This window comes from Pongo abelii, chromosome 20, assembly GCF_028885655.2.
Source record: "Pongo abelii isolate AG06213 chromosome 20, NHGRI_mPonAbe1-v2.0_pri, whole genome shotgun sequence".
NCBI classification, from domain to species: domain Eukaryota; kingdom Metazoa; phylum Chordata; class Mammalia; order Primates; family Hominidae; genus Pongo; species Pongo abelii.
This window is the reverse complement of record NC_072005.2, coordinates 38344180-38364335: the sequence shown is the minus strand read 5'-3', so window position 1 is coordinate 38364335 and position 20156 is coordinate 38344180. Positions and strand designations below refer to the sequence as shown.

Here is a 20156-nt window from a genome sequence, read left to right as displayed (position 1 = left end):
GTACAGAGCCTCAAGACATAACTTAGCCTCAGGTTGGAAACGGACACCCCCAGTACAGACCTCCTGGTCTGGGCTGGCACCTTGGGAGGTCTCTGAAAAAAGAAACCTTTCAGGTCTGTTTTTTTTTCTATCTTTTTTTTTTTTTTTTTTTTTTTTGAGACGGAGTTTCACTCTGTCACCCAGGCAGAAGTGCAGTGGCACGGTCTTGGCTCACCACAACCTCCGCCTCCTGGGTTCAAGTGATGTGCCTCAGGCTCCTGAGTAGCTCGGATTACAGGCATGTGCCACCATGCCCGGCTAATTTTGTGTTTTTAGTAGAGACAGGGTTTCTCCATGTTGGTCTCAACTCCAGACCTAAGGTGATCTGCCCACCTTGGCCTCCCAAAGTGCTGGGATTACAGGCGTGAGCCACCATGCCCAGCCTCAGGTCTATTATAAAATCATGTCTCTCACTTTTTTCTTTTCTTTTCTTGTCTTTTCTTTCTTTTTTGACAGGGTGTTGCTGTGTCATCCAGGCTGGAGTGCAGTGGCATGATCATAGCTCACTGCAGCCTCAACCTCCCTGGCTCCAGTGATCCTCCTGTCTCAGCCTCCTGAGTAGCTGAGACAACAGGCATAAGCCACAAAGCCTGGCTAATTCTTAGATTTTTTGTAGAGACAGGGTCTCACTGTGTTGCCCGGGCTGGCCTCGAACTCTTTTATTTTTGAGACAGAGTCTGGCTCTGTTGCCCAGGCTGGAGTGCAGTGGCACCATCTCGGCTCACTGCAAGCTCCGCCTCCCGGGTCCACGCCATTCTCCTACCTCAGCCTCCCGAGTAGCTGGGACTACAGGTGCCCGCCACCACGTCTGGCTAATTTTTTTTTTTTTTTTTTTTTTGTATTTTTAGTAGAGACGGGGTTTCACCGTGTTAGCCAGGATGGTCTCAATCTCCTGACCTTGTGATCTGCCCGCCTCGGCCTCCCAAAGTGCTGGGATTACAGGCATGAGCCACTATGCCCAGCCTGGTCTCGAACTCTTTGGGCCCAAGCCTCAGCCTTCCACAGTGCTCGGATTACAGGCATGAGCCACTGCACCCAGCTTTCCCTGGCTTCTCACTATATTTTTTCTTTCTCATTATGTTACTGTGTTTAAATAGAGGCACAGCTCTATAAGATTACTATAAATTACTTTCTCAACTTATATTACTATAAATTATTTCTCAAGAAGTGGAAATGCAACTTCTTTTCCCCGGATTTTTATGCTCTTCCTACTGAAAATCTTGGAAGAATTGTTGTTCTCTGGCCTGTAGTTAAATGCAGAGTAATGTAATTTTCTAGAATGCTTCATCCTGATAGAGATTCCTTTTCTGCAACTGCCCCTGCACCCCATAGTACTAAAACTCACAGGAAAATCTGTTGTTGGCCATGAAGAAAAGCAGCTGGAAGGCCGGGGGTGGTGGCTCATGCTTGTAATCCCAGCACTTTGGGAAGCTGAGGTGGGTGGATCACCTGAGGTTGGGAGTTCGAGACCAGCCTGACCAACATGGAGAAACCCCGTCTCTACTAAAAATACAAAATTAGCTGGGTGTGGTGGTGCATGCCTGTAATCCCAGCTACTCGGGAGGCTGAGGCAGGAGAATGGCTTGAACCTGAGAGGCAGAGGTTGCAGTGAGCTGAGATCACGCCATTGCACTCCAGTCAGGGCAACAAGAGCAAAAAACTGTCTCAAAAAAAAAAAAAGAAAAGAAAAAGAAAAGCAACTGGAAACAAACTAGAGAAAGCCTTTCCCCAGGGCCGTTGAAAGGCCCGAAATGAAAGGTCTTGGTACTATGTGGAAGAGGAGAGTGAGTACACAGTGAGGCATTGTCACTTCTTATCTCTGCCTCTTCATCCTTTGGGAATGCTAATGCCCCGAAATGAATTTAGCTCCATTGTTTTTACTCAAGAGCTGTAGGAGAAGTTGTTTCTTGTTCACAGAAACCTCCAGCCTGGACAGGGCCTCCGGGTTCATTGTGTCCTGGTTTATGGTCCTTGTTGACTCTGGGCTTCCTGGAGGCTCCGGCAGAGAAGGAGGGAGAATTTTTGTTTGTTGTTGTTGTTTTTTTTTAACCCAGAAGCTCTTTGCAGTCTTCTCTGCAAGGAGCAGGGATCTACTCTTTGATGAATGAGCAGCATTCGTCTTAGTGAGGGCTAATTTCATGTTAGACACTTGTGTGCATCTTTTATGAGCACACGTGTGGATGAGGAAGCCTTCTGATGGGCTGAGTCCACCAGGCACAGCGTGGGTCATGTGGGATCAGCAGCTCCAGCTCTATTGGTACTGATACTACCCCTCGGCTGTTTAGATCCATCCCCTTGGAGCCTTGAGTCAATTCCTAGGTGGAGAGGGAGCGAGGCAGAGGAGAGTAAAGGTTGGTGATGCTGACCCCACTCCTGATTCCCCATTATGGTCTAAAACAGTTTTTTTCTTTTTTAAAGATGACAGAATCTGGCTCTGTCACCCAGGCTGGAGTGCAGTGCCACCGTCGTAGCTCACTGTAGCCTTGACCTCCTGGGCTCAAGTGATCCTCCTGCCTCAGCCTCCCAAGTAGCTGGGACTAGAGGCATGATTAAAAATTGCCACACCTGGCTGATTTTTATTTTTATTTTTTGTAGAGATGGGGTCTTACTGTGTTGCCTAGGCTGGTCTTCAACTCCTGGCCTCAAGCAATCCTCGCATCTCAGTGGTGGGCTATTACAGGTGTGAACCACTGCACCCAGCCCTAAGCCAGATCTTGAAGGCCAGGCTGGATCCAGGCTGACTGTAGCCTTGGAGAGGGTCTGCCCAGCTGCATGGTATCCGCCATCAGTCCTGAGGGCCTGCCTGACCAGCAGTCTTCAACTGTGGGATCCTGGCTGGGAGGTGTCCCCTGGCAGAAACAGAATTTTCAGGGTGACTCAGAGGAGAGACAACGTGATGACCTGTAACACTGTAAATGTCCCTTGTTTCCTGGGGCCATTTGGATGGTTGCCACGACACCACCTGATGCTACTGGGCATTGGCTTTAGCCTGAACAACACTTCCTCCTTTGGCTCAGGTACCAGCGTCCCGTGACACAAAGGCTGCATTGGAGGTAGCCATAGGACACAGGCGAACTGCAGGTACCGCTCAGCCAGAGGCTGGGTATCTGGCAGAGCAGCAGTAATGGGTGCCAAGTGAGGACAAGGTTCCCCACTTGGAGCACCAGGGATGGAGACACCACGGTGAATGATGTGAGTCCCTTAGGGCTGCCCATTCAGACCCTCGGAGTTCCCTATGGCCAGGTTTCCATTTGATTGTAACAAGAGAAAAGGGGACCAGCACAGTGGCTCACGCCTGTGATCCCAGCACTTTGGGAGTCCGAGGCAGGAGGATCATTTGAGGTCAGGAGTTCGAGACCAGCCTGGACAACATGGTGAAACCCTGTTTCTACTAAAAATGCAAAATTAGTCGGGCATGATGCTGCATGCCTGTAATCCCAGCTACTCAGGAGGCTGAGGCAGGAGAATCGCTTGAACCTCGGAGGTGGGGGTTGCAGTCAGCTGAGATTGTGCCACTGCACTCCAGCCTGCTGGGTGACAGAGCAAGATTCTGTCTCAAAAAAAAAAAAAACGAAGAAGAAAAAAGGGCAGGTGGTAAAAAACAAGGCTGGATGTAGGGGCTCACACCTGTAAACCTAGCACTTTAGGAGGCCAGGGTGGGCAGATCACATGAGCTCAGGAGTTCAAGACCAGCCTGGGCTGCATCGACAAAACTCTGTCTCTACAAAAAATACAATAAAATTAGCCAGGTGTGGTGGTGTGGACCTGTAGTCCCAGCTTCTTGGGAGGCTGAGGTGGGAGGATTGCTTGAGCCCCGGGATGTTGAGGCTGCAGTGAATGGAGATCGTGCCACTGCACTCCAGCCTGGGCAAGAGGGAGAGATCCTGTCTCAAAAACAAGAGGCTGGGCGCGGTGGCTCACACCTGTAATCCCAGCACTTTGGAGGCCAAGGCAGGTGGATCACGAGGTCAGGAGTTCAAGACTAGCCTGACCAACATGGTGAAACCCCATCTCTACTAAAAATACAAAAATTAGCCAGGCATGGTGGCGCACGCCTGTAATCCCAGCTACTCTGGAGGCTGAGGCAGGAGAATCGATTGAACCTAGGAGGCAGAGGTTGTAGTGAGCCAAGATCGCACCACTGCACTCCAGCCTGGGCAACAGAGCGAGACTCCATCTCAAAAAAAAAAAAAAAAAAAAAAACTGTTAAAATTATTGTTGAGTGTGTCCTACCAGTTGAAATAAGCAGATCATTGGTCTGGAAATACAGTTGATTCATGGAAATGTTCACGATTTGATGTGGTGGGAGGTACAGTAAAAGCTTAGTTATTCAAGGCTGGGCGCAGTGGCTCACACCTGTAATCCTAACACTTTGGGAGGCTGAGGTGGGTGGATCACTTGAGGCCAGGAGTTCGAGAGCAGCCTGGCCAACATGGTGAAACCTTGTCTCTACTAAAAAAAAACCTACAAAAATTAGCCAGGTGTGTTGGCACATTCCTGTAATCCCAGCTACTCAGGAGGCTGAAACAGGAGAATCGCTTGAACCCGGGAGGTGGAGGTTGCAGTGAGCCGAGATCACACCACTGCACTCCAGCCTGGGCGACAGAGCAAGACTTCATCTCAAAAAAAAAGTTATTCAGCATATTGAAAAATAACTGTGATTGGCACACAGTAGGGGTTTATAGAGATTTCTGGAACAGACTGAAGGGAGCGCGTAACTAAAGATTTTGGCTGTGTTGATTCATATTGAGCCCCCCTCCACCCCCGTGTGAATGGATTGGGATTCCCGGTGGAGGCGGCTGGGCCCTAACCTCCAGCCCTGACACCTGGCAGAGATCCTGGAAGGGCAAGAGGGCTGTTGACAAGTACTGAATTCATGTTTTTATTTTTATGGATATGGACAAGCTAGATTCTTTCCACCCAGCCTGCCCTGAATCTCCAGTGTGGTGAAAAGTTAAATTAGATGTATGTGTGTATTGCAGGGTACTGCATGCTATTTTCTGTGCTTTCTCATTGATTGCTCTGGCTGACTTATAAACAAGCAATTCTGTTTGCCAGAGTTTGGTGGTTGAGTGAGAGATTGCGTAACCAGGAAGGAGTGAGAAAGGCAGACAAAATAATCTTTGCTGGAGAAGCAGCTAAAAACACCTGCCTTCCTGTATCCCGTGGGAAGGTCTCTCTGGCTGGGAGCTGGCCCAGCCCTACCGTGTCATCTCTCACTTAGTTTTACACCTGAACTTTTAGATCCCAAGCTTGCACATTGCCCTAAATTTGCTGGAAACACCTCTGCATGTGTGAGCTTTATCTTTGGCTGTGCAGAAGAAGGGCCCATACTGTTGCCTGTAGTGGAGGGGAAGCAGGCGCCAGGCACTGCCCAGAATGGAGCAGGGCCCCCATAGGGGAAGAAAAACTGCCCTGTTCCAGGAGTAGCTTCACCACCCTTTCCTTTCTTCCTAATTAAGTTCCTGCCTCCAGTTTTATTTATTTATTTTTTTAACTTAACATAAATTTATTTTTCACAGTTCTAGAGGCTAGAAATCCAAGATCAAGGTGCCAGCACGGTCAGTTTTTGGTAAGGGCTCTCTTTCTGACTTTCTTTTTTTTTTTTTTTGAGATAGGGTTTCACTCTGTCACCCAGGCAGGAGGGCGGTGGCGAGTTCTTGGCTCACTGCAACCTCTGCCTCCCGAGTAGCTGGGACTATAGACACACACCACCACGCCTGGCTAAGTTTTGTATTTTTTGCTTGAGACGGGGTTGCACCATGTTGGCCATTCTGGTCTCAAACTACTGACCTAAAGTGATCCGCCCACCTCAGCCTCCCAAAGTGCCATGATTATACACGTGAGCTGCCACGCCAGGCCTTTTTCTGATTTTAGACAGCCACTTTCTCACTTTGTGAGAAACTTGTAACAGTGACAGAAATGTCACTGTAGCTGTGATCTGTTTGTTCACTGAACAGATTTCACCTAGGATAACATTCTGAGACTTTTCTCTGTGTACACATTTAGTTGTTACACCACATTATTTAGGTGTTTTATGAGCTCAAGAACAGTAGTTACAAGCAAGGTGAATCCGCATTTCTGCACTCAAAGCTTTCAGATAGGTGTGTGCCACACTAATATAAACGGTTGCTGTACACGTTCAGAGAAACTTCTTTAGTAACGAACTGTAGAAATGATCCCTGGAAGTACAGTCTTCCTGCCTGTGGGCTTTGTCTAGGTGCTGCTCTTAAATACTTGTTTTACAGGTGAACAATCTGACTGTACATTAAGGGCATGTAAGTGACCTGTAAAGAGAGTTTTCACTCTAGGCCAGTGCGGTGGCTCACACCTGTAGTCCCAGCACTTTGGGAGGGCGAGGTGGGCAGATCACTTAAGTCTAGGAGTTTGAGACCAGCCTGGCCAACATGGCAAAACCCTGTATCTACTAAAAATACAAAAATTAGCCGGGCATGCTGGTGCGCACCTGTAATCCCAGCTACTCAGGAGGCTGAGACAGGAGAATCGCTTGAGTCCAGGAGGTGGAGGTTGCAGTGTGTTGAGATCATGCCACTGCACTCCAGCTTGGGTGACAGAGTGAGACTCTGTCTCAAAGGAAAGAAAAGAGTTTTCACTGTAGGTAAACTTACTTGAGTTAGTACTTTTTTAGTTGCAGGTGCTAGAAAATTTAATCCAAAATAGCTTTGGCAGATAAACACACTCTAGTACGTTCCTGCAATAGAATTCTATCCCACAATAAAAAAGGAACACACAAATTAGCTGGGTGTGGTGGCGGGTGCCTGCGATTCTAGCTACTCAGGAGGCTGAGGCAGGAGAATTGCTTGAGCCCGGGGAGGCGGAGTTTGCAGTGAGCCGAGATCACGCCACTGTGCTCCAGCCTGGGCAACGAGCAAAACTCTGTCTAAAAAAAAAAGGAACAAACTACTGGTAAATGAAACAGCATGGATGAATCTCAAAACATGGTATTGAGCAAAATAAACCAGACACAAAAGTCTACATCCTATCTGATTACATTTACATAGTTCAAAAGCAGACAAAAATATGTGGTGATAGAAATCAGAGTATTGGTTCCTTGGGGATGATGGAAATGTTCTGTGTTCTGTATTTTGATAGGAATGATGGTTACGCAGGTTTATATGTTTGTTCAAACTCATTGAACTATATACTTAAAATATGTGTATTTATTATATGTAAATTATACCTCAATTCAGAAAATGGCTTAGGCAAAGAAGGGAATGAATTGGTTGCTGTAGATGAAAAGTACAGAGGGATGGCTTCAGGCCTGGCTTGATCCAGGGATCAGATGACATCGCCAAATCTGTTTCTCAGCTCAGCCCACCTGGGGTTGGTTCCATGTCTAGGGAGGCACTCTTCTGCTGGTGGTAAGGTGGCTGCAACTGCTCAGTGTCACAGCCTCCCAGGTTCAAGGCCAGGTTCAAACCCTCTTCCTGATGGATTTCGATTGATCTTCAGGCTTTGGTTTTCCAGTGGGCCAGGCAGAAGTCAGATGTTCTTCCCCTTGGAAAGGATGTTGGGGGAGCATGGATTTACACACACCCCTGCCCCTCACCAGGCCATCATGGCCTATGAGGCGGGAGAGTGGGCTGGCGTCACTGTTCCCCCAAAAGATGTGGGATGATGGTGGGCAGCCGTCACCCATGAAGGGGTGTCTGGGGGTTGCATCCATTCCTACCGGTGTCTGGGGGTTGCATCCATTCCTACCGCTCACACCGCCTCACCGCTCATCCTGGAGCAGCAGGAAGGACAGGGTCTTAAATCCCACCCCAACTTTTACTGCCTGCCTCTAGGATCTCAAGTTGCTCATATAACCTCCTTGCTGCGGAACCATGGGATCTGAGATGCTGTACCAGGGTCCACATAAGCGGGCCGACCCCAGGAGTTGCCTGTAAAGCTGGTGATGACACGGGGGTTCACTCAGTACTTGCTTTTCTTGGGTGTTGGCTGTCTGCCCGCTCTTCAAGTTTCGGGACTGACGGAAATGTCTGAACCTTAGTGTGGGAAGGGAATAGACTCTGTGGAGGAGAAAGTCTCTCCTCACCGTAGAACTTGTCAACAGCAGACCCCGAGGTCAGGACAGCTCAGCTGGCCCCACAGGTGTGAGAGGTTTAGCCCCAGTCCCTGGTGCGAACCGTCACTCCAGTTTCAAAGCGGCTCTGTGTTCTGTTGAGAACTAATCCCTGTCTCGGAGTTGCAGAGGCTATTCTGGAAGCTGTTTGTTCAGCGCTAAGGTCTCGTTATTAGACAAGATGGGGGTGGGGTGAGAAATGTATGGGTGGGGATGGTGGACCCGCCACCTTGTCCCCTACAGAGCAGCCCCTGGCAGGGGCTAGTAGATGGCCAATAGTTTCTGGTGATGCCAGGGAGTCTTTCTGACAGTCTTGTCCAGATTTACCTCTCAGGGAAGTTTTCACACACAGCCCCGTGGGTGTTTCTTGTGTTCCCCAGCAAAGCCCAACATTCCTACCTGTCAGGAATAAGTAATGTGGTTTCGGGCCCAATTACTCAGTCAAATCTAACCCTAAGTGTTCCTATGCCTTATCTAGAAACCTGACCACATATCTATGGGCTGGTTAGGGCGTACTGATTCCAGGCCAGCAGAAGTTGGGGAAAGTATACGAACAGAAAAAAAAACATTCTTATCCGTAGTTTGGAATGGCTGCTTATCTGAGCTCTGGGAATGTACGTAAAGGAATTAGTTATTCAAGTTTCCCTGTAAAATGAAACACAGCAGTGGTGATCCAGGTAATTCAGAGTCAAACTGAATCGTCGTCATTTTTGGAAGTGGAAAGGAAAGAGATGAACAGTTATTTTAGTTCTTTAATATTTAATTATAATAGCTTAACATTAAAGTTTTTTTTTTTTTTTTTTTTTTTTTGAGACTGAGTCTCGCTGTGTCACCCAGGCTGGAGTGCAGTGATGTTATCTTGGCTCACTGCAACCTCTGCCTCCCGGGTTCAAGTGATTCTCCTGCCTCAGCCTCCAGAGTAGCTGGGATTATAGGCGCATGCCACTACGCCCAGCTAATTTTTATATTTTTAGTAGAGACGGGGTTTCGCCATGTTGGCCAGGCTGTTCTCGAACTCCTGTCTTCAGGTGATCTACCCGCCTCGGCCTCCCAAAGTGCTGGGATTACAGGCGTGAACTACCACGGCTGGCCAAAGATATTCTAATCTTAAATCTGAAGAAAGATAAAACTGGAAACCGTTTAATGCTTTAAATGATATTAATTTTAAAATCCATTCCAGGGCTGGATGCCATGGCTCATGCCTGTAATCTCAGCACTTTGGGAGGCCGAGGCGGGTGGATCACCTGAGGTCAGGAGTTCGAGACCAGCCTGGCCAACACGGTGAAACCCCATCTCTACTAAAAATAGAAAGATTAGCTGGGTGTGGTGGCGGGTGCCTGTAATTCCAGCTCCTCAGCAGGCTGAGGCAAGATAATCACTTGAACCCAGGAGGCAGAGGCTGTACTGAGCTGAGATCGTACCACTGCACTCCAGCCTGTCTACAGAAGCCAACTCGAATTCTGAATATCCGTGCAATTTGAACTTGGGGGAAAGTGTCCTTGCGAGACAGGGAAAATTAGGTTGTGGGGCTATGTGGGGGACAGGTGGTGGTGACCTGATGGGAAATGAGAATGAGAAGTCTTTTATTTTTATTATTATTTTAAAATTTTTGTTATTATTTGTAGAGGCAGAGTCTCACTCTATTATGCAGGCTGGAGTGCAGTGGCGCAATTGTAGCTCACCGCAGCCTCAAACTCCTGGCCTCAAGCGATCCTCTGGCCTCAGCCTCTCAAAGTGCTTGGGATTACAGGTGTGAGCTACTGTGACCATTCTGGCCAAGAATGAGAAATCTTTGTGGAAGGAGAATACTGGGATTCCTGAGGAGGTTTCCGCTATAGATAACTCACATCTCCCTCCTTGGGGTCCAGGCCATGGGTGTGGCTTGGGCAGAGGTCGGAGAGGCCAGGTGTGTGCAGGCCTGAGATGTGACTCAGCGAGAGAGAAAGGGCAGTCTCTTCACCACGTAATACTACCCGCCAGACTGCTCCCAGGGAGTAACCGCAGTGGGCAGGACCTAGAGATAAGTGTCAAAGAGGAATGTGGGCCTAACCCAGGTCCTGAGGCTTCTACCTGTCTGGGGTGGGAAGAACACCATTAAGTTAAAATGCAACTTTTATTCTGATCTTAAACTTTTAGCATGAAACGTTGTAATCCAAATACCCCAGGGCACAATGGTCAGAGAACACGGACAATTTGTTGAAAAAGAAATTAAAGTGTCAAGATTATATGGAAAAACCTTTACCTTCACTGTTACAATAAACATACAAATTAGAAGAATGAGCTATCTATTTTTGCGTGTCAACTTGACAGAAATTAAAAATAATTTTCAACTAGACAGATAAAAAGACAATCCCGTTTAAAACTGGGCAAAGGAGGGCCGGGTGTGGTGGCTCACGCCTGTAAGACTAGCACTTTGGGAGGCCAAGGTGGGCAGATCACTTCAGGTCAGGAGTTCAAGACCAGCCTGGCAAAAAAATGGTGAAACCTTGTCTCTACCAAAAAATACAACAATTGGCCGGACGTGGTGGCATGCCCCTGTAGTCCCAGCTGCTCAGGAGGCTGAGGCAGGAGAATCACTTGAACCCAGGAGGTGAAGGTTGCATTGAGCCAAGATCACACCACTGCAGCAGTCCATTCTGGGTGACAGACTGAGACCCTGTTTCAAAAAAAAAAAAAATGGGCAAAGGATCTGAATTGATATTTCTTCGAAGAAGATATAGAGTTGGCCAATAAGTTCATGAAAAGATATTCAACATCATTAACTGTCAGGGAGACACAATTCAAAACCACAGTGTGAGACAGCACACACATAAGATAGCTGTAATAAAAAAGATAGACCAGCGCCTGTATTGGTGAGATGTAGATGAATTGGAACTCTCATGCTGTTAGTTGGATTGTAAAATTGTATAACCACTTTGAAGCGCCTGATAGTTCCTCAAATCATTAAATATAGAATAAATCATATGATCTAGACCGGGCACAGTGGCTCACGACTGTAATCCCAGCATATTGGGAAGCCAAGCCAAGCGGATCACTTGAGGTCAGGAGTTCGAGACCAGCCTGGCCAACATCATGAAACCCCCCTCTCTACTAAAAATACAAAAATTATCTGGTCACGGTGGTGCACGCCTGTAAACCCAGCTACCCAGGAGGCTGAAGCAGGAGAATCGCTCGAACCTGGGAGACAGAGGTTGCAATGAGCCGAGATCGAGCCACTGCACTCAAGCCTGGACGACGGAGCAAGTCTCTGTCTCAAAAAAACAAAAACAAAAAAACAAAACAAAACCACGTGATCTAGAAATTTTATTTCTATATTTATAGCCAAGAGAAACAAAAGCATATATCCATATAAAACCTTGTACGCACATAAACAGCCTTATTTGTAATAGTCAAAAAGTGAAAACACTCCCCATGCCCATCGTATGATGAATGGATAAAGTACACAAGTGTGTATCTATATAATGAAATTTTATTCAGGGACAAAAATGGACGAAGTTCTGATACATGCTACAACCTGGATAAACCTTGAGAACATCATGGCAAATGAAAGAAGCCAGATGCAAAGGCCACATACTATATGATTCCGTTTATATGAAATAATCTTGAATAAGCAAACCTGTAAAGACAGAAAGTAGATTTGTGGTTGCCTGGGGCTGGGGTTAAGGGGAAAAAGAAATGGGGAGTGATGCTAATGGCTACTTGCTTTTTTTTTAGGGTGATGAAAATGTTCTAAAATCAGATAGTGGTTGATGGGCATGATGGCTCACGCCTGTAATCCCAGCACTTTGGGAGGCTGAGGTAGGCAGATCACTTGAGGTTAGGAGTTCAGGACCAGCCTGGCCAACATGGCGAAACCCTGTCTCTACTAAAGATATAAAAATTAGCCAGGCGTGGTGGTGGGCACCTGTAATTCCAGCTACTCGGGACGCTGAGGCAGGAGAATCACTTGAACCTGGGAGGCAGAGATTGCAGTGAGCCGAGATTGTGCCACTGCACTGCAGCCTGGATGACAGAGCAAGACTCTATCTTAAAAAAAAAAAAAAAATCAGATAGCATTGATGGTTCTGTAACTCCTGAATATACTAAAAACCAATGAATTGTTTATTTTAAAAGGGCAAAATGTATGGTATATGGATTATATCTCCATAAAGCTGTTACTAAACAAAAAAGTAGGCCAGGTGCAGTGGCTGACACCTGCCATCCCAGCCCTTTGGGGAGGCCGAGGCAGGTGGATCACTTGAAGTCAGGAGTTCAAGACCAGCCTGGGCAACATGGCGAAACCCTACGTCTACTAAAAATACAAAAATTACCTGGATATGGTGACATGCACCTGTAGTCCCAGCTACTTGAGAAGCTGAGGCATGAGAATCACTTGAACCCAGGAGTCGGAGATTGCAGTGAGCCGAGATCACGCCACTGCACTGCATCCTAGGCACACAGTGAGACTCCATCTCAAAAAAAAAAAAAAAAAAAATAGACAGTAACAGTGAGGGGGAAAGCAGTCACAAGGGTGTGTGTGCCTTTCTGTCCTGGAGGATGATTGGGGCTGGCCCATGGGTAGCCCTAAAAGGTTTGATCTTATAACTCTGCCCTAGAGATGTGTCTTTAATTAATTTATTTATGAGACAGCGTCTCACTTTGGTTGCTGAGGCTGTAGTGCAGTGGCATGATCTCGGCTCACTGCAACCTTCACCACCCAGGTTCAAGCGATTCTCGTTCCTCAGCCTCCTGAGTAGCTGGGATTATAGGCGCCCACCACCACACCTGGTTAATTTTTTGTATTTTTAGTAGAAACAGGGTTTCACCATGTTGGCCAGGCTGGTCTTGAACTCCTGACTTCAGGTGATCCACCCGCCTTGACCTTCCAAAGTTCTGGGATTACAGGCATGAGCCACAGTAATTAATTTCTAAAATAAATTAAAAAATAAAATAGATGAGAAGGAAAGACCAATTCACAGTGGCTGTTTTGCAGTTGTGTTGTTATGAACGACTTTTCTTTATACTTTTCAATATTTTCTACATAGATGCTTTGTTTTCAGAAAAAATTATTTTTAAAGTTAAACATTTTCCATTATATTTTTAGAGTAGCTGACCTCTGAAGGGGCATCTCATTTTTCCTCAGGGCTGTAATCCCCTTGCACAAACCGGCCGGAGTAAATTGCAGAATCAAAGAGCTGCTTTGAATCAGCAGATCCTGAAAGCTGTGCGGATGAGGACCGGAGCGGAAAACCTTCTGAAGTAGGTGTCTTCTGGCTTCCCTGCCTCTCCCGAGTCCTAGTCATCTGTTCCCTAAACTCCCAGGCCAGGCTCTTGGTTTCAGCTTTGGATTTCCTCCTCATTTCTGGCATCTGGAGTCGTCCCTTTCTTGCCTATAGCTTGGTTATGTTGAAAACAAATATTTTGCCCCGCCTGTTTGTGTGTTTGGGGATTGAGTGGGTGGGAGATAGATGCAGACGGTGTGGCGTTTGGCTTCAATTCAGTCAGCCATCTTGATGGGAAGCCCAATTTTTGTCTCGAGGTTTGTTTTCTGGCTTTTTCTGGGACTTGTCTATTTTCTCCACTGCCTGACACTATGCCTGGTGCAGAATTTGCTTGGTAAATGTTTATTGAATATATAAAGGAAAGAAAAGCAGAAAGGAGGGAGAGGGGACATTTCTATTGCCAGTGTCCACCTTGCTAATGAGAGGGCTCAGTACACCCCCGTGCTCTAGGGCACTCATTAGTATGCTCTGGTGGTAAAACAGTTACATATCCAGCATAGAACTCAGAGGAGCCTTACCTGTGTCTAGACCTCTATAAACCCTCTCCAGGCAACGAAATGCAACAAAAGACAATGTGCCATCTTCCTTCTGTTTACAAAGAGTGCAGAGTTTCTTCTTCCTTCAGAGTTCTACTGGCGACTATGGTTAGCCCCGTGCCACCTTTTTTGTTGTTTGTTTGGAGACAGTCTTGCTCTGTCGCCCAGGCTAGAGTGCAGTGGTGCGATCTCGGCTCACTGCAACCTGTGCCTCCGGGGTTCAAGTGATTCTCCTGCCTCAGCCTCCCCAGTAGCTGGGACCACAGGCATGCACCACCATGCCTGGCTAATTTTTTGTCTTTTTAGTAGAGACGGGGTTTCACCATGTTGGCCAGCCTGGTCTTGAACTCCTGGCCTCAAGTGATCCGTCTGCCTCCACCTCGCAAAGTGCTAGAATTACAGGCGTGAGCTACCGCGTCTGGTGCCATGCCACCTTTTTTCTTTTTTTTCAGATGGAGTTTCGCTCTTGTTGCCCAGGCTGGAGTGCAATGGTGCAGTCACAGCTCACTGTAGCCCCCAACCTCCTGGGCTCTTCAAGCAATCCTCCTAACAGCCTACTGAGTAGCTGGGACCACAGGCATGCACCACCATGCCCGACTAATTTTTTTTTTTTTTTTTTGAGACGGAGTCTTGCTCTGTCACCCAGGCTAGAGTGCAGTGGCGTGATCTCGGCTCACTGCAACTTCCGCTTCCTGGGTTCAAGTGATTCTTCTGCTTCAGCTTCCTCAGTAGCTGGGATTACAGGTGCCCACCACCGTGCCCGGCTCATTTTTGTATTTTTCTTTTTTTTTTTTTTTTTAATTTATGAAGTATTTATTGATCATTCTTGGGTGTTTCTCGGAGAGGGGGATATGGCAGGGTCATAGGATAATAGTGGAGAGAAGGTCAGGAGATAAACACATGAACAAAGGTCTCTGGTTTTCCTAGACAGAGGTCCCTGCGGCCTTCTGCAGTGTTTGTGCCCCTGGGTAGTTGAGATTAGGGAGTGGTGATGACTCTTAAAGAGCATGCTGCCTTCAAGCATCTGTTTAACAAAGCACATCTTGCACCGCCCTTAATCCATTTAACCCTGAGTTGACACAGCACATGTTTCAGAGAGCACGGGGCTGGGGGCAAGGCCATAGATCAACAGCATCCCAAGGCAGAAGAATTTCTCCTAGTCAGAACAAAATGGAGTCTCCTATGCCCACCTCTTTCTACACAGACACAGCAACAATCTGATCTCTCCTTCGTTTCCCCACACTTCCCCCCCTTCTTTTCAACAAAACCGCCATCGTCCTCATGGCCCGCTCCCGATGGTCGCTGTCTCTTCGGAGCTGTTGGGTACACCTCCCAGACAGGGCAGCCGGGCAGAGGCGCTCCTCACTTCCCAGACGGGGCGGCCGGGCAGAGGCGCTCCTCACTTCCTCCCAGACGGGGTGGCGGCCAGGCAGAGGCGCTCCTCACTTCCCAGACGGGGCGGCCGGGCAGAGGCGCTCCTCACTTCCTCCCAGATGGGGTGGCGGCCGGGCAGAGGCGCTCCTCACTTCCCAGACGGGGCAGCCGGGCAGAGGCGCTCCTCACTTCCCATATGGGGTGGCGGCCGGGCAGAGGCGCTCCTCACTTCCCAGATGGGGCAGCCGGGCAGAGGCGCTCCTCATTTCCTCCCAGACGGGGTGGCGGCCGGGCAGAGGCGCTCCTCACCTCCCAGACGGGGCGGCCGGGCAGAGGTGCTCCTCATCTCCCAGATGGGGCAGCTGGGCAGAGGTGCTCCTCACTTCCTCCCAGACGGAGTGGCGGCCGGGCAGAGGCACTCCTCACCTCCCAGACGGAGCGGCCGGGCAGAGGCGCTCCTCACCTCCCAGACGGGGTGGCCAGGCAGAGGCGCTCCTCACTTCCCATATGGGGTGGCGGCCGGGCAGAGGCGCTCCTCACTTCCCAGATGGGGCAGCCGGGCAGAGGCGCTCCTCACTTCCTCCCAGACGGGGTGGCGGCCAGGCAGAGGCGCTCCTCACCTCCCAGATGGGGTGGCCAGGCAGAGGCGCTCCTCACTTCCCAGACGGTGTGGCGGCTGGGCAGAGGCGCTTCTCACTTCCCAGATGGGGCAGCCAGGCAGAGGCGCTCCTCACTTCCCAGACGGGGTGGCCCGGCAGAGGCGCTCCTCACTTCCCAGACAGGGCGGCAGGGCAGAGGCGCTCCTCACCTCCCAGACGGGGCGGCAGGGCAGAAGCGCTCCTCACCTCCCAGACGGGGTGGCCAGGCAGAGGCGCTCCTCACTTCCCAGATGGGGCGGCCGGGCAGAGGCGCTCCTCACTTCCTCCCAGACAGGGTGGCGGCCAGGCAGAGGCGCTCCTCACTTCCCAGACGGGGCAGCCGGGCAGAGGTGCTCCTCACTTCCTCCCAGACGGGGTGGCAGCTAGGCAGAGGCACTCCTCACCTCCCAGACGGGGCGGCCGGGCAGAGGCGCTCCTCACTTCCCAGACGGGGCGGCCGGGCAGAGGCTCTCCTCACCTCCCAGACGGGGCGGCCGGGCAGAGGCGCTCCTCACTTCCCAGACGTTGGGCGACTGGGCAGAGGCGCTCCTCACTTCCCAGACGGGTCAGCCGGGCAGAGGCGCTCCTCACATCCCAGACGATGGGCAGCCGGGCAGAGACGTTCCTCACTTCCTATACAGGATGGTGGCCGGGCAGAGGCGCTCCTCACTTCCCAGATGGGGCGGCTGGGCAGAGGGGCTCCTCACATCCCAGACGATGGGCGACCAGGCAGAGACGCTCCTCACTTCCTAGACGGGGTGGTGGCGGGGCAGAGGCTGTAATCTTAGCACTTTAAGAGGCCAAGGCAGGAGGCTGGTAGGTGGAGGTTGTAGCGAGCCGAGATCACGCCACTGCACTCCAGCCTGAGCACCATTGAGCATTGAGTGAGCGAGACTCCGTCTGCAATCCCAGCACCTCGGGAGGCCGAGGCAGGCAGATCACTGGAGGCCAGGAGCTGGAGACCAGCGCGGTCAACACGGCGAAACCCCGTCTCCACCAAAAATACAAAAACCATTCAGGCGTGGCGGCGTGCGCCTGCAATCCCAGGCACTCGGCAGGCCAAGGCAGGAGAGTCACAGGAGCCCGAGGCAGGGAGGCTGCAGCGAGCCGAGATCACGGCAGTACAGTCCAGCTTCAGCAACAGAGGGAGACCGAAAAAAGAAGGAGAGGGAGACCGGGGAGAGGGGAGAGGGGAGATGGGAGAGGGGAGAGGAGAGAGCCCACCGATTTTATAGATAAGGAAATAGCCAGAGCCATTTTTGTATTTTTCGTAGAGACGAGGTTTCACCATCTTGGCCAGGCTGGTCTCGAACTCCTGACCTCATGATCCACCCGCCTCAGCCTCCCAAAGTGCTGGGATTACAGGCGTGAGCCACTGTGCCTGGCCAATGCCCGACTGATTTTTTAAAAATTATTTGTAGAGACAGGGTCTTGCTGTGTTGCCCAGGTTGTTCTCGAACTGTTGTCCTCAAGTGATCCTCCTGCCTTGGTCTCCCAGAGTGCTGGGATTACAAACATGAGCCACTGTGCCTGGCCTGTGTTGCTTTTGTTACTCACGGAATACCTGATGACTTGAGGTCCTGGGTGGGAAGGTTGTCTGGGAATCTCTTCTCCAGCTCCTTTTGCAACTGGGTGCAAAGGAGGTTGTTACTGGAGGAGGCTGGGAAAAATACTGTAGCATTTTGGCTTTTAAAAAGTCAAGCAGTGTCCCTGTCCCAAGACAAGTCTGGACATGGGAATTGTCCACTCCCATAGCAGAGAGGAACTCATGTTGTCTGTGTAATGTGAGAGAGGCCCCCGATTTTGGGACTCCCTGTCATGTGCTGGGAAGGCTGTGGTATGTTTTGTGGCCTAGGGTTCTGGTTGACCCTTGGACAGGCCTGCTTTGTGGCCAAGGGGGCAGGTGGGCAGCCTTGATGCTGTGTGGCTTTCCTAGGAGTGGACAACAATTGATTTACCTATTCATGGATTCATTGAGCACCTTTTTTTTTTTTTTGAGACAGAGTTTCACTCTTGTTGCCCAGGCTGGAGTGCAATGGCGCAATCTTGGCTCACTGCAACCTCTGCCTCCCACGTTCAAGTGATTCTCCTGCCTCAGCCTCCCAAATAGCTGGGACTACAGCCACATGCCAGCACACCCGGCTAATTGAATTTTTTAAATATTTAGTAGAGACAGGGTTTCACCATGTTGCCCAGGCTGGTCTCAAACTCTTGGCCTCAAGTGATCCTCCTGCCTCGGCCTCCCAGAGTGCTGGGATTTCAGGAGTGAGCCCCTGTGCCTGGCTATTGAGCACCTGTTAAGTGGCAGGCACAGTTGAGGTGCCTGAAGATCAGGCGAGGCTCTGCTTTTGTGATTTCTCTTGTTGGGGGATGGGAGGAGACTTTCACAGACAAGTAAACAAATCAGATCACCTAGGGAAGTGATGTTTTCTAGGGAATAATGAACTCTGAATGTCATAGAGGTTGGCCCAGGGTGGCCAGCCTTAGAGACAGAGGGTGGTCGGAGAGGCCCCTGTGAGCAGGGAACTTGGAGTTTCTCAGGCAGGAACTAGGGCAGTTTTGTGTGCCTTGTTCTCTTAATGACACCAGCAGTCACCCTTTCTGAGGCCCGAGCCTGACTCAAGCTCATTGTTAAACTGGCAGTGGTTGGGTTGGCAGGGGCAGGGGTGGGGGGTTGTTAATGATTCTCACAGTGGCCTAAAGGTTCAAAGTACCCCTTGCTGGAGAATGTTGTCAGAGGAAACCCTGAAGGTATTTATTAATCTGACTCAACAAGCACCAACGGTTTCCCGAAAACAAATAGGGCATTCTGCCAAGCCCCGCTCTGGCCCCTCAGTGTCCCTGGGCGACCCATTACATGGCTGTCTCTGCAGGCCATGGGTGGTTTCAGTTGTAAATTAGGCCCTGCTTTCCTTCTGTTTGTCTTCTGGTTCCCAGGTTTCCTACTGCAGCCCCCAAAGGAAGGTAGATCCGTTGGAATGGGGTGGGGGATGTTTGGAGACGTCCCCAGAAATGCAGGAATGGAAATGGGGGTGCTAAGTCCTTACCTGAGGACTGTCAGAGGGTATCGTGGCTAGGCAGGCACTTGAAAAACCAGATTTTGTGATCCTTCAAAGTCTTCCCCTTCTCTGATCCATTCCAGCTGGGAGTCCATGAGCTTCCTGGAGTTTTGTTAGAAAGCCATCAAATATTTCAAATGCACTTTTTTCAGGTTTTTTTTTTTTTTTTTTTTGAGACAGAGTCTCATTCTGTCTCCCAGGATAGAGTGCAGTGTCAAGATATCGGCTCACTGTGCAACCTCCACCTCCTGGATTCAAGTGATTCTTGTGCCTCAGCCTCCTGAGTAGCTGGGATTATAGGCATGTGCCACCATGCCTGGCTAAATTTTATACTTTTAGTAAGACGGGGTTTCACGGTGTTGGTCAGGCTGGTCTTGAACTCCTGACCTCAAGTGATCTGCCTGCCTCAGCCTCCCAAAGTGCTGGAATTACAGGCGTAAGCCACCACGCCTGACCGTACTTTTTCATTTAGGCCAACCAGAGACAATATTCTGTCTTCTCCCAGCTTCCCTCCCTTGAGAAAAGCTAGGGTAGAAATGTGATGAAGTTTATCTGAAATTGAGGCAGTCCTTGTGAAATTTAAAGCCGCGCACAGTGGCTCACTTCTGTAGTTCTTGTTGGGAAGGCCTCTTGGGAGGCCGAGGCAGGCGGATCACGAGGTCAAGAGATCGAGACCATCCTGGCCAACATGGTGAAACCCCATCTCAAAAACTAAAACTAAAAAAATTAGCCAGGTATGGTGGTATGCATCCGTAATCCCAGCTACTCGGGAGGCTGAGGCAGGAGAATGGCATGAACCCGGGAGGCGGAGCTTGCAGTGAGCTGAGATCGCGCCGCTGCACTCCAGCCGGGGCCACAGAGCAAGACTCCGTCTCAAAAAAAAAAAAAAAAGGCAGGTTGCCTAGTTTTAACTAGTTTTAACTAACTAGTTCTTTGAACAAGAGCAGGTCATTTAACCTCTCTGGGCTTCAGGTTCCCCTGTTGTGCTGAGAATTGTTGGGCTAGATCAGAAGTGACCTGCTCCGAGGTTTACAGGGATCAGGTGGGCTTTAAATGAGTGAATGGGGCTGGATTCTGTGCTGTGAGACAATAGGGAGTGGTGGGGACTGTGGTGAAGTGCACACAGCATATGCCCTCTCTGGATGAGGCAACTGCAGTTTGCC

At 49.7% G+C, this 20156-nt stretch overlaps 1 protein-coding gene and 1 pseudogene across 2 annotated transcripts in view; one reads left to right on the top strand and one right to left on the bottom strand.

Annotated features, from left to right (window-relative positions):
* Positions 1-20156, top strand: part of RHPN2 (rhophilin Rho GTPase binding protein 2) — a 90533-nt gene that overhangs the window by 7642 nt on the left and 62735 nt on the right. The window contains exon 2 of one of the 2 annotated variants that reach the window (XM_009253120.4): positions 13248-13363. The exons of the other annotated variant lie outside the window; for it this stretch is intronic. Coding sequence (XP_009251395.4) covers positions 13248-13363 — 116 coding nt within the window. The remainder of the gene's footprint in view (positions 1-13247; positions 13364-20156) is intronic. 2 annotated transcript variants of the gene reach the window in all.
* Positions 6136-6237, bottom strand: LOC112130256 (small nucleolar RNA U3; annotated as a pseudogene).